General features: G+C 40.0%; 2 protein-coding genes across 2 annotated transcripts; both read left to right on the forward strand.

The window, feature by feature from the left end:
* Nucleotides 1–8,643: 8,643 nt before the first annotated feature.
* Nucleotides 8,644–9,636, forward strand: LOC141909196 (uncharacterized). Its single transcript, XM_074799583.1, has one exon. It carries the CDS (start codon nt 8,644–8,646, stop codon nt 9,634–9,636), a length of 993 nt encoding a protein of 330 aa, XP_074655684.1.
* Nucleotides 9,637–10,980: 1,344 nt separating this feature from the next.
* LOC141909197 (uncharacterized) lies at nt 10,981–11,997 on the forward strand. Its single transcript, XM_074799584.1, has one exon. It carries the CDS (start codon nt 10,981–10,983, stop codon nt 11,995–11,997), a length of 1,017 nt encoding a protein of 338 aa, XP_074655685.1.
* The last annotated feature ends 1,657 nt before the right edge of the window (nt 11,998–13,654 follow it).

Raw genomic sequence — 13,654 nt, forward strand, 5'->3', positions numbered from 1 at the left:
AAAAAAACCCTGACAATATGTAGAAAAAATAAAAGATAATGTGACGCTTCGACTGAATTCTTGGGCCAGTTTCAGTTTTTCAAAATGGCCCATAGAATTGTGCCGAAACGTCGCGAAGGTAACACTTTGAACACTTAAAAAGTTGAGTAGCCTTTGTCAGATTTCAGAACCAGAGATCCGGGTGCGCGCTTCATCATTTGAATAGACGACATAATCTGCTCACGCCGTTCCCTCAAGGCACAGCATCGCTATCGTTTAACTTCTGGTAAATAGTCATTCGTCGGTTTCATGAGAATTCTGAATCCAGTTCCGAATGTAGAAATGTCAAAGGAATAATCTTCCCATTCCTTTTTATCGGTTTCATTTGTGTCGTCGATTACACGACTTCGCCCTTGGAAGTAAGATAAAGTATCGTATATAGTACAACCACTGCGTTGACTGATCGTATATTGAACGCCGACGCATTCAGGTTTTCGTGACGATGATAAACGTTTTCCGACTCAACCGGGTTTAAACCGGATAAACGCGGCGTCGCTATCCGGATTATCTTCGCGGATTATCGGATTATCGCGTGTCGGCGACCACAAGGCGATTTTTGAAAGATGAATCGTCCCACACAAAGACCGACGCGCGCTCGGATATAGTTACCATTATTGATATATAGATTTGAGTTCCCATTTATTTATCTGTAAACCGAGTGATACAAAAAGGAATCCCGAGGAAAATTCACATTTTCTGTGAGAAATATTGTGGGAACTTCCGAAAAAAACGTATGACCCCGAACTCATACGCACCGAGATGCAGTGGCCTGTACAATCCCTAAGGCTCTCACACTGTTACCTTCATTTAACTATACTTTATTTTTCTTCGCTGTCAACAATCATGTAGATTTAAGTTAAATGAAAAATAGATTATTTTTATTATCATTATCATTATCATTATCATTATTCGTATTATCATTATTATTATCATTACAATTTTTATTATTATTATCATCATCATTATTATTATCAACATCATTATTATAATAGTTTCGAGAAGGATTGGATTGTTTAAACGCGATACTTTGGGATGGAACGCTGTCAAATGCGAGACGAAGTTCCAAAACAAAGAAATACCGGTTAAATACTACGAGCTAATCAGAAACAGGTGTATACAAAATACGATCGAGATAGAATGTCGCTTTATGCAAAGATTATGACAGTTTGACACGATTAGCAACGTCAGCTTTTGTTACCGATCGCGCGCCTTAGTATCGGCTGCCTGTGGCAAGTGACGACCTTTTTTCTAATGATATAAATATTAGGCATCGGAAGCAACCGGCAGTCGAAAACGGAAGCGAAGCCATAGAGCTGGCAGTTATTGTTAGTCAATGAACTGATGAAGCGATTTTATAAATAACGTTATAGCGTGAGATTGGTGTCATCAATGAGATGATGAATTAGAATCCCGTAAAACAACGGATGATTCCTCTTTTGGATTTGAATCGAAAGTAGGAGAAAATCGACTGCTAACGTAGCTAATTTGGTACTAATCATCAGTCTTACTTTGACGAACAAACAACTAATTATCTTAAACGCTCGTGAATTATTATTCCGTGCTGTAACGATATGTAGAAAATCCGACACTAACAAAACGAGAAAGTTGAAGTCCGAAAAGTTTCGTTCAAGCTTATGATTTTTGATTCGACGTTTCGACTAAAACCATTCCTGAAAATTGACTATTAGGTTATAGACAAGTCGAAACGTCGAATCGATAAATCATAAGCTTGAAGGAAACTTTTCGGACTTCATCTTTCTCGTTTTGTTAGTGTGGGATTCTCTATATAAGTCGAGTTGTTCTCATCTTTCTAATAACACCACTAGCAACGTGGCCTCGTAAATCTGTTCAATTATCCGCTTGTTTAATCAACATGATGTCCTTGTTTTATGACGAATAATGTATGATGTATCATGAAAAAATATACATTTCATTTGATGAACTAAAAATCGTATAACTGGGTCCGGTTTCATTGTAAGCTTAAATCAGTTTGAATTGTTGTCCTCATTGAAAACCTGAAGTAACCAATGGAGTAACACCAAAATTTGAGTTTAACCTTTTCGTGAAACTGGATCCTGGGACCCATTTACCGTTTCTTCCCGCCTGATACCCTGTTGCGGTTTTTAAACTTACGTAAGCGGTTGTCATATTTTCCGCAAGAGAAGCCTACTTACTTTTTCACAAATAAACTTGACATAATCATTGATACATGTACTTTTAAATCATCTGACATGGATTGATCATCGGGCATGCCTAGTGACTGTACTCCAAGTGATCCGATACCAATTGATTAGTTCAATTGAAGAATTCAATGCGTATTAGACATAACTGACAGCATTATACACCTCGACGACAAAAAGCATTTTGACGCCGTAAAAACCGTTAGAATATTTTTAATATACATCGATACCTAATAGTTAGCGTTATTTTAGGGGTTCTGTACGAGTCGATGTGCACTATGTCATCAATATTGGGTTTTCAAAATAACAATAATTACCAATGTGAATCATGGCTTGTAATTAAACATATTTCTTGACTCTTATTTTCTATTTGATAAATTTCAATGTCTTTTTGATAATGATTTTTTTAGAGAATGCGCACTACGTCATCAATATATCGGGGCTAGACTGGTTACCGATCAATTCAATCATTGATATACTGAAATTCAAAGCAACTTTATTGATCCTTTATAGTGTACCGCCGACAATAAAAGGCAATATGTTTTCTTTTTCTGCCGATGAAATTTCAAGTTAGTTTTCTTGTTTACTGAATATCTGATGAATGGACTTTCTAATCTATCGTAATCCACGAGGAGTTTTCGAAACGCTCAAATTCGTAAAACCTAGTGCAGAAAATTTAGTAATCCTTTGACAGATTCATATTTCGCTACTTAACACTCGTGACATCATTATTCAGAAACGCGGCGCGTGTCGGTGCCCTGTTTATAAAACAGCGCAGCAGTTCACGACTGATGCAATCAGCATCATCGCAACCGAGTCAAAGTTCTTCGAAGTTCTCGTCACTAAACCGCACTGCAACTACATAATATCGCGTGGAACTACCCCACGCAAAGCGAGCATGTCAATTCTGATCATCGGACGTGTCGAAAGGAAAAACAGTTTGATGGTCGGATTTCAGATTTGAGTAACCAGCGAACTTCACAGGTGAGCGAGCCAATTCACGTTGCTTCATTTTATTTTTCTAGATATTTGCTTTGTCGACTTAATCGATTGACTTCAACGTCGACTGAAAACTGAAAATGCAGAACTATCAGATTATCTCGGATTTGATTTTTACCTCAAAACTGTGATAATCTGTTCCGTTTTCATATAGATTCTACAACTTAATTATATAACAAATATATTTATGATATCCCCGCTCCGTGAGAGAAATGGAAAACGACAAGCTTTGTTTGAAGCAAAATAAACAAGACATGTAGTTGATTGATAAGAGGTCATTTAGTATTGATATTATAAATGTCAGATGAAACTAAGTTGATTACACAATTTACTACTCAAGAATTATTAATTTGCTTACAACGTTAGCATTCTATCATCCCGCATTTTCTTTGTTTTGTGGGTAATTAATTACTTTCTCGATTGCACATTCCTTCTCTTCCTCTTGCTTAATTCATTAGAAAAAAAACAGAGAGGTTACCTCCTTGGAAAAACCAATCAGTATTTGATACATCTTTGTTAGATCGAGGGATGAATAATTAATTAGTAAATGTATCCAATGTTCACGTATATTTCTGAAAATAGATAAGTATAAAACATGATGGAATGATTCGACAATATTTACTGATGTGTACTGAAAATTTTGTTTAGAAAAGGAAGATGAAACGGGCCAATAATGACTGTAACTGCCTTTTAGTCGAGTTTCTGTTGAGTTCATCGACATTTCATTTCATGCGTGAAATCGAGAACAAAAATCTACGTATCAAAAACAAATGATTGTAGTTCTAGGCGATTAGGTACTGCAGATATTTCTACTGAAGGCCGAGTAATTAGATGAAAAGTACGAAATTGTAATACATATCGTTATCAGCGCGTCTAGGTTTTTTCTTAACTAGCACGAAAAAAACTGGTAGTTGCTAGAACAGCATATTTATTGAGTCGGCGCCTTCTTTTCCGGTAGCCGGAAGGGGAATCTTGACCGCTACCTGACGCATAGACGTTTAGCACTTCGTAATGTGACACTTAAAAGAGACCATTAGACCAGAGACCCAACCCCGATTACACACCAACGCATATTCAAAAAGGCGCGTAGATTCTGGCAACATTTGCAAATTGCATTCAATAATCAGCGAGATCAGTCCGGAAGATGGTATCCACAGTAACTGAGTTAAGATTTGACTCAGAGTTAACTCATTGAAAATGAATTAATTTTTGTTCAGAGCTTTCTCTAACTCACGACTGTGGAACCGGACCCAGGTCCACACAGGGCATTCTTCGGATTAAGCAGATATTTGAAGAAATACATCATAAAAGCGCGGTAACCGAGTAACCACTAGCGAATCTGGCGGATCCTCACCTGCCAAAAGTTGAATCCTCGATTGCCACAGTTTGATGAGTGCGCAATTTGCAGGTTTGACGATCGCTCTCGATATAAAGGGCAACCAAAATATTAAGGTAGGGGTCCGGCTGACACCCTCCCCCCCCCCCCCTCCATGATTCACCCCAGATAGTATAAGAGTTCATCTGAGTCCTGTTTGATTGCAGTTCCTCCAGTTTAATTATTGAACCGCATGTAAATGTTGCACGGGTGGCTGACCCGACAACGAACGATAAATTGCATATTTCAATTCCAAAATTCTGTCGTGTATTTCAGACTGCTGGATGAAGGTACCCGAATTGAATCGTTCCCCGCACGTCGGCGTAGCGGCCTTCGCCGGGGTTATCTACACCCTGGTGTTCATTAGTACCGCGTTAGCTGCCGAAACCGATCCGATACTCAGAGCGCTAACTACCAACTGGTTACTATCCGGTAAGGATATAATTTCGTGTAAAATGCGCGCTTTGATATTTGAGATACATTAACAAACGTTGTTAATAGGGAAGTTTCCAGTTACCAGGTGCCATCTTAAAAATGAAAAAGTTTCAGCCAATGACACAGAATTACCGATTCTTTGAGGTGCCTACCTAAAAGTGACGTACCTTTTTTTAAACTGTAACTGTGTCCGATTGTTGCAGCCGAGAAAGATGAAATAAACACCATCAGAAAATAGAAATGGTCACCTTTCTAACGATTCATAATTTTAAATTTTGTGCCAAAAGAGGGATGGACGACAATTAATCGCGCTAGAGGTTTTAGTTTAAAAAATGCTAAAATCTATCCAACAATACCGGACATGTGGGACCGCCTCAAAATGGCGCCCGGTAACTGGAAACTTCCCTATTTACCAAGCTTTCTAAACATTGAGAAAAAGCCAATTGCGTAAAATGCAAATGTATCCAGTGACAATGTTTATAAAAGGCACCCAGGAAGATTTTAAACCGATATTAATCACCAAAACGAGCCGGGCACCAAGAGGCCTCTTTCAGGCCTCCATCCTTCCGTGATATCGAAGATGATGATGATGATGATGATGATGATACCAGTAAACACACTCCTTCGAATAGAATAAAATAATTTGTTGACGGTTGAATCTCGGTGTGAATTACACGGATGTAAAGTGTTGCCTTATACGCCCACCAGTCGCTCGAGTATGCGTTAGGAAAAAGCGACGGGGGTCTCGGCGAAATTAAATCTCCATTACCAGGCGCATGAACGCGGGTAATAGTTTTCCGGCAATTTCCAATGGGCTCGTAGCAAAATGGTCTCAGATTGCATCGGCTTCGACGTCACACGTTTCAATTCGTTGTTACGGTGATGTGTGAACACTTCGCCGCCGTTTCGTTCGTCGAATATCTTAAATTCCTTTCAAATAATATTTATGAAATTTCGGTGAACAAAATGAACAATGTTATTCTCGAAGAATTTTTTTTCTCATAAATTACGGTAACGGGAAGACTGTGATTACGTTCTATTGGTAACTGTCGGATATATTTAGATACTTAATTTACAGAGGGAACGTTGCGTGTTGAAAACACGGTTCGAATCCCACATTTAGGTCATATTTTATGCTTTATCTCTGCTTTACGGTAAAATCACTCTTACAGTATCTACTGCATATTTTTCCTTTGGTAGATCTTGTTGACCTGATCTTGATTCCTTTATTTCAGCTGAAGTAAACGCAGATGCGAGTACCACCGAAGATAGTGTAGATGATGACGTAATACTGAATGGGAATCTGGAGGAGGTGTCTGGCGATGAGGCAGCCCAAGTTTTCCCGATTGAGGTTCCAGTCCTGACCGAACATGCACCATCGTCGAGCGTCGAGGCGGAAATACGTGTACTAAACAAAATACGCGGCGCTTTGAAACATATAGAAACGCTCATGGAAGTCAATCTAAAACAGGAAATGAAACAAGAAGCGATTAAAGCGATTTCTATCTATCGATTAATGCAAACGCCATTACAGCGAACCCGGCAGGAGACAGAAATGTCATTGAAAGGCACCCAGCCTTGGGTAAGGTCGCCGACCGTTTTAACGAAACGTAGTCGGCAAACTTGCAATCCTCGGCGTCCGAGAATTCGCGACCTCATCGTTTACTTCAGAACTGGTCGTTTGTGCAATATGAAAGTAACGAAAATTCGTTTCGGTATTGCCGGTGGATAGTCAAATACAACTGTGTGGTATTCATTCATTCATTAGATATAGGACAGATTTCGAAAATTCCTAATTTCTATCGGCTAAGTTTGGTCTATATGCGTGTTTAATTCGCAATTCTAGATTTAGCGAATATCATGTGAACGGATTATAAAATGATGTTACACGATTTCTCCAAGTCTTAATTTCTCTAGGTCTCTTGATTTTTCTCTTGGTAAAATCGATTGCGCATTACATTAAAATATAGAAGTATAAAAGCGCTAATGAACTGTACGAGTATTTCTATTGTGTATCGAAATCGTAACATAAAAACTAAGGAAAGCTATAAAAACAATTGATGTATCTCAATCATCTTCAGTAAACAATATATCAATTCCTTGCGGGGTCTGTATCGAGGCGGTTAGGTATTGATTGATCACAGAACCGAAATTGGGTTAGACCGGGCTTACCTAAAACGTCACTGTTCCACCATCCTCCCCCGGCAGGGATTCGAACCTGATAGCATCAAGATTGCCACGGTACGAAACCCGGCCAAAGAGCGAGTGCGCAGATACAAGCGCAGCTTAGATGATGTCATTATCAGCCAATCAGATATCTCATTTTATCTTAGCCCGGATTTTCCCATCCGTGAAATTTACCTCAGCGATTATACAACGAGCAATCTGATTGGTGCCGCAAGTTTTCGCGCGGCAGAGTTGCGCATGTACCTGCGCACCCGGTCTATTGTGGCAGGAGTTCGTGCCGTGGCTGAGCGTAGCGATGCCATCAGGTTCGAATCCCTTCCGTGGGAGGATGCTGGCCATTGGCCCATTGTCAACATAAATACCCTGTCATTCACTCTATCATTTCGATTGTTCGAATATTCATATTTTGATTGATTAATCGATATCAAGATATGAATACAATGTATATAGTTGCATGGTTTTGAATTATTTCAAACGTAACCCTATAGCTGCAATAGCTGGCTTATTAAGTATGAAAAAACGCTTCTTTCCATGTTACAAGCATCATTTGCATCCATGCGTTGTGTAAGCAATTATGAATTGAAAATGTGTATTTTCGCTAATAAATCTTGATACAAATCATCAAAGACATATATCATGGTGCAGTTCTTTCACATTTCTATTATCGCCAGTCAGAGTGACCAACAGTCCACCATCTGAATAAGGCATTGGTGTGTCATCGATATTGCGCTGGGCCAGCAAATAAAAGAAAAATAAAAAATCTCCGTTTTCGCATCTATGCTATCGACGTGAGAGTGGTGTGGCCTTCGTCGATCGGATTGGAGAGAGCGAGAGAGAGAGCTATATGAACAGGACTCTATCAACCAAACCATCGAATCTAAAACTAGATAGAATCGTTTTAGTCTCCATGGCAAAACCAACGATAAAAAGTGACCCATTTTCAAAACATTTGATTATTTCCAACATGAAATTACCGTTTTATCTTATCCAAATTGATGATTGATTGTGGCCGATTGTGGCAAGGTCGTTAACGTTTACTGCAATCAATCGATTTCTGAGAAAATTAATAAATGATTATTACAATTCAGCGATCATGAAAAGTTGATGTTTTACGAGTCCAAACAATCGAGCTATTTGCTCACCTGCCATGTATGCAATGAATAACAAAATGCTGGTAGAATCATCCATTGTTATAGTGAATTTATTTCTTATGATCATGAGCGAGACAGCGTTATCTATAACGTCGAAAATCAAATATATATATATATATATATATATATATATATATATATATATATACATATATATATAAAAAATTCTAAAGACTCTAATTCGAATTCATTTGGAAAGGCTGTTTTGCACGAATAGTGCTAGCTACACGTGCATCTCGTGTCGGGAATTTCTACGTATATTTCTTTCGTTCAAACGATGACTTGTAATCTAAGTTATTTCGGACCGACTTTCTGGGGTCATCTGTTACAGAACGGTTACAACTCGACGTCTCACGCAGGACGGGTGTTCGTGGCTGTGTTTATACCGGTTAACTCCGTTCTCGGACTGGTTGGAAATCTTACCGCGTTCGCAGTTCTGATTTCAACCCCGAGTCTACGAAAGTGTGGCTATTCGGCGATACTGTTGGTTCTGGCTTGTTCGGATTCTGTGGCGCTTATATCTCGACTGGTTATCTGGGGTAATCTGGTGGTAGCGATGGCGGGCCGGGGTTCAGGCGTTTCTCTCGATACGACGGCGAAATGTCTCGTTACCGAACAAATAACAGCGACAAGTTTTATCGACGCAGCTCTGGTCGTATTGATTACGTTGGAGAGATTTGTTGTGATGTGTGTGCCGAAATTAAAATCATACTGCACTTTTGAGAACGTTCTGAAAGCGACGCTGTTCGCGTTGGTGATTTGCGTGACAATCTGCGTAGCGATTACATCTTCGATAATATACGTTCCCGAATGCGAGTTCGGGTGCGTGGAACCGCGTTTTCGCCGTAAAATCAAACTGACTATCGCGAGTATAATCATCGGTCCATTACCCGTCGCATTGATTTGCCTCTTCAACGGTCTCACCTTGCACAAGTTGGTGCGCCCCCGCGTTCCCAAACGCGGCAAGGGTATCCGCAACAAGACAGCGCGAGCTACGATCATGCTGCTGGTAACGTCGTTCAGCTACGCAACTATTACCTCCCCCTATAGCATAACGCTTTTCGCATACAAATCTTTGATACGCAACATGAATAGTTACCTGTTTCCCATTCGATGCCTCGTTGATTTGAATTACAGCATCAACTTCTTCCTTTACTACGTTTCTGGACAGGAATTCCGGGCTGGTGCGTCTAGGTTGATTGGACGCGGAGTCGACACGCAAACAGATGAGACCACACCTAGCTTCAACGACACGCTTTCTCTGTCGTAACGATCTGATTGGATTATGTGAATGGAAGATGTCTTACGGTCGTGTTTTTACGCAAAAACTATCGCCTGTTATTGCTTATATTTGCGTTCCAACTGAGATCTTCCCGAGAATTCTTTAATCAAGACTGAAATATTAGATAGATTAACTCGTTTTACGTTCGATATCTAACAGAGAATAGGAAATAGTGAATCTACGATGGACCCAAGGATCTGAGTAGCTTGCAGGTCCACTAAGCGTTTCATTATTATCAAAAAATTTGAAATATGGTTAAGTTTATGATATTATAGTTCTAGACATTTAATATCAATTCAGAATCTGATTATATACAGGCTGGAAAGACACGAGGATGTATGTATTATATGATGGTTTGTTCTGTTCACAGAAAAAAAACCTGGCGTTGGGCGGTTTATCTGGCGGAGACCGATATATCAGGGATTTGCTGCGTGCAATTGCCTTTATTCCTTCAGCACTTCCTCGCGTTCTCCTATACCTCAGGCAAAAATATAATTGGCTTAGATAAAGTGTGAAAAATGCTTCTTTTACATGTTACGAACATCGTTTGCATCCATGTGTTGTGTAAGCGATTATGAATTGAAAATGTGTATTTTCGCTAATAAATCTTGATAAAAATCATGACAGACATATTATATGACAGTACAGTTCTTTCGTATTTCTCTTATCGCCAGTCAGGTTCAAGCTTGGAGTCAACTGGGGTTACTCCAAAGTTCAAGTGACCAACAATCCACCATCTGAATGAGACATTGATGCAGCATCGATATTGCGCTGAGAGAAAGCTATACGAACAGCTTTATCAACCGAACCATCGACGACTCTAAAACTGAGTAGAATCGTTTTTGTCTCCACGGCAAAACCAACGATAAAAAGTGACTCATTTTTAAAAAGAATGAATGATTTCCAACAAAAAAAAATTACCGTTATATTAAAATCAAATCGATGATTAATTGTGGCCGATTGTGGCAAGGTCGTGCAAGCAATCGATTTCTATGAAAATTAATAAACGATTATAACATTCAGCGATCATGACAAATTGGTGTTTTATACTACGAGTCCAAACAATCGAGTTATAAACTCACTTGTACTGTACTGAATAACAAAATGCGGGTAGAATCATCCATTATTTACAGTGAATATATTTCATACGATCATGAGACAGCGTGATCTAATTAGTTTTTTTTTTGTATTAAACACAGAAAATAAAGATATACAAATATTTTGAATACTCGAATTCGAATTCATTCGGAAAGGATATTTTGCACGGATAGCTCTTGCTTACACGTGTATCTCGTGTCGGGAATTTCTACGTATATTTCTTTCCGTCAAACGATGACTTGTAATCTAAGTTATTTCGGACCAACTTTTTGGGGTCATCTGTTACAGAACGGTTACAACTCGACGTCTCACGCAGGACGGGTGTTCATGGCTGTGTTTATACCGGTTAACTCCGTTCTCGGACTGGCTGGAAATCTTACCGCGTTCGCAGTTCTGATTTTAACCCCGAGTCTACGAAAGTGTGGCTATTCGGCGATACTGTTGGTTCTGGCGTGTTCGGATTCTGTGGCGCTTATATCTCGACTGGTTATCTGGGGTAATCTGGTGGTAGCGATGGCGGGCCGGGGTTTAGGCGTTTCTCTCGATACAACGGCGAAATGTCTCGTTACCGAGCAAATTGGAGCGACAAGTTTTATCGACGCAGCCCTGATCGTATTGATTACGTTGGAGAGATTTGTTGTGATGTGTGTGCCGAAATTAAAATCATACTGCACTTTTGAGAACGTGCTGAAAGCGGCACTGTTCGCGCTGGTGATTTGCGTGACAATCTGCGTAGCAATTACATCTTCGATCATACACGTTCCAGAATGCGAGTTCGGGTGCGTAGAACCGCGTTTTCGCAGTAAAATCAAACTGACTATCGCGAGTATAATCATCGGTCCATTGCCCGTCGCATTGATTTGCCTCTTCAACGGTCAAACCTTGCACAAGTTGGTGAGCCCTCGCGTTCCCAAACACCATCGCCGCGGTAAGGGTATCCACAACAAGACAACGCGAGCCACGATCATGCTACTGGTAACGTCGTTCAGCTACGCGACGATCACGACCCCTTATTGCGTGGTGCTTTTCATCAAATACTTCAGCGCAAACAAATCTTTGATACGCAACATGAATAATTACCTGTTTCTCATTCGGTGCCTCGTTGATTTGAATTACAGCGTAAACTTCTTCCTTTACTACGTTTCTGGACAGGAATTCCGGGCCGGCGCGTCTAGGTTGATCGGACGTCCAGTGGAGACGCGACCAGACGAGACCACACCTAGCACCACCGACACGCTTTCTCTGTCGTAACGAGCTAATTGGATTTTGTGATTGGCAGATGTCTTACGGTCGTTTTCACGCAAAAAGTATAGACTGTTTAAAATTTGATACCATGTACTTTAAATTCTCGTTCCAACTGAAAACTTCTCAAGAACTCTTTAATCAAGACTGAAATATTAAAAGATAACTCCGCTTTACGTCGGATATCTAATCGAGAATAGGAGATATTGAATCTACGACGAACAGAGGTTGGTCCCAAGAATCTACGAGTAGCTTCCTCGTGAGCAGTAGGTCGGTCCACTTCAAGCTTGGCATTACATTTTTATCATAAAACTAAAAATAATTGAACTTTACGAGTCTTTAGCTCTTAACTTCGCATTATCTTGGTGTTTCATGTTGATGTGACAATTATATCCTAAATAACCTTGGTAAGGCTTTTTAGCATAGTTTTAAATGCGAATGACTACAAGGAGACATTAGATTTAGTAAAAAAATCATAACAAATTGAAGTACCAAACATCATCAGCCATTTTGGTAGATGGCTCCCTCTTTGACGAAATTAGTGTGAACTATAGCCAGTGATGAAGTTCATGGCCTATTTTTCCTGCCTCCCCATAAACCAACATGCCGAACGGTAGGGGCACAGGAGCGTATTTTTTCGCCCGATCGCAGCGAATTTATTAATCGCCCGAAAAATTCGCTCGTGTGGCCACTCAGGGCGACGACGATTTCGTCGGCCGACTCGGTCGCCCGGCGACTCGCCGGTATCAAACATGTTTGATATTTTCGGTTATTTACGCCGGCGATCGGATCGCCCGCAAATTCGCTCGTCTGCCCACACTGGGCGAATTTCGCCGAGCGATCCATTTTTATCAACCAATAGGATGCATTGTTGATTGTTAACTCTCTCCCACTAAGTGCCAGTCGCTGACCGAATTTCGGTTTGATCGCTTAGTGTGCCCGCTCGTATCAGGCGTATAAATTCGTCGGCGAATTCGCTGGTGAATTTAATCGTCGCGATCGGGCGAAAAAATACGCTCGTGTGTCCCTACCTGAGGACGGGCATCCTGCTAGTGTATCATAAGATGGTTTGTTCTGTTCTCAAAACAAACCTGACGTTGGGCGGTCTATCAGGGGATTCACTCTTCGTGCTACCTCAAAACAAAATCAATCAAAAAACACCGTTTTCCTTTTATTGAAAAAATCCTCGTTTATTTTAATCCGATCAAAATCTCGTTGTGTCGTAAACAAACATAGTACATTTCAGAGGATCTTGAAAAATAGTCGTTTTACAATAATTTAGAATTTTTCTCTGCGATAATAAACTTCATCATTTCTTATTTTGTCGTCGAGTTACAAAAATATTTTCTTGAACTTCCCCCCACCCCCCCGGATCCGTCGTGGCGCCGACACAAATATAACTTTGAAGGCTACACACACGTTTTTACACATATCTACTCATATACGTATATAATTACATGTATATTGTAAAGACAATATCATCATTTTCTTGCCGATGTTTTCAACAAGAGTAAAAGACCAGTGACTGCTTGGAATAGATTTCAACGGTGGCTAATTTAACTGTGATACTTTAAAGAACAAACTTCAGCGGACCAGAAAAATATAATCGTCGAAGTGAATTTCCTCGTATCTTGATATGAAATTTTCGAATGGTCATCGGGTGAAA

This window comes from Tubulanus polymorphus, chromosome 7 (assembly GCF_964204645.1).
Source record: "Tubulanus polymorphus chromosome 7, tnTubPoly1.2, whole genome shotgun sequence".
Classification (NCBI taxonomy): domain Eukaryota; kingdom Metazoa; phylum Nemertea; class Palaeonemertea; order Tubulaniformes; family Tubulanidae; genus Tubulanus; species Tubulanus polymorphus.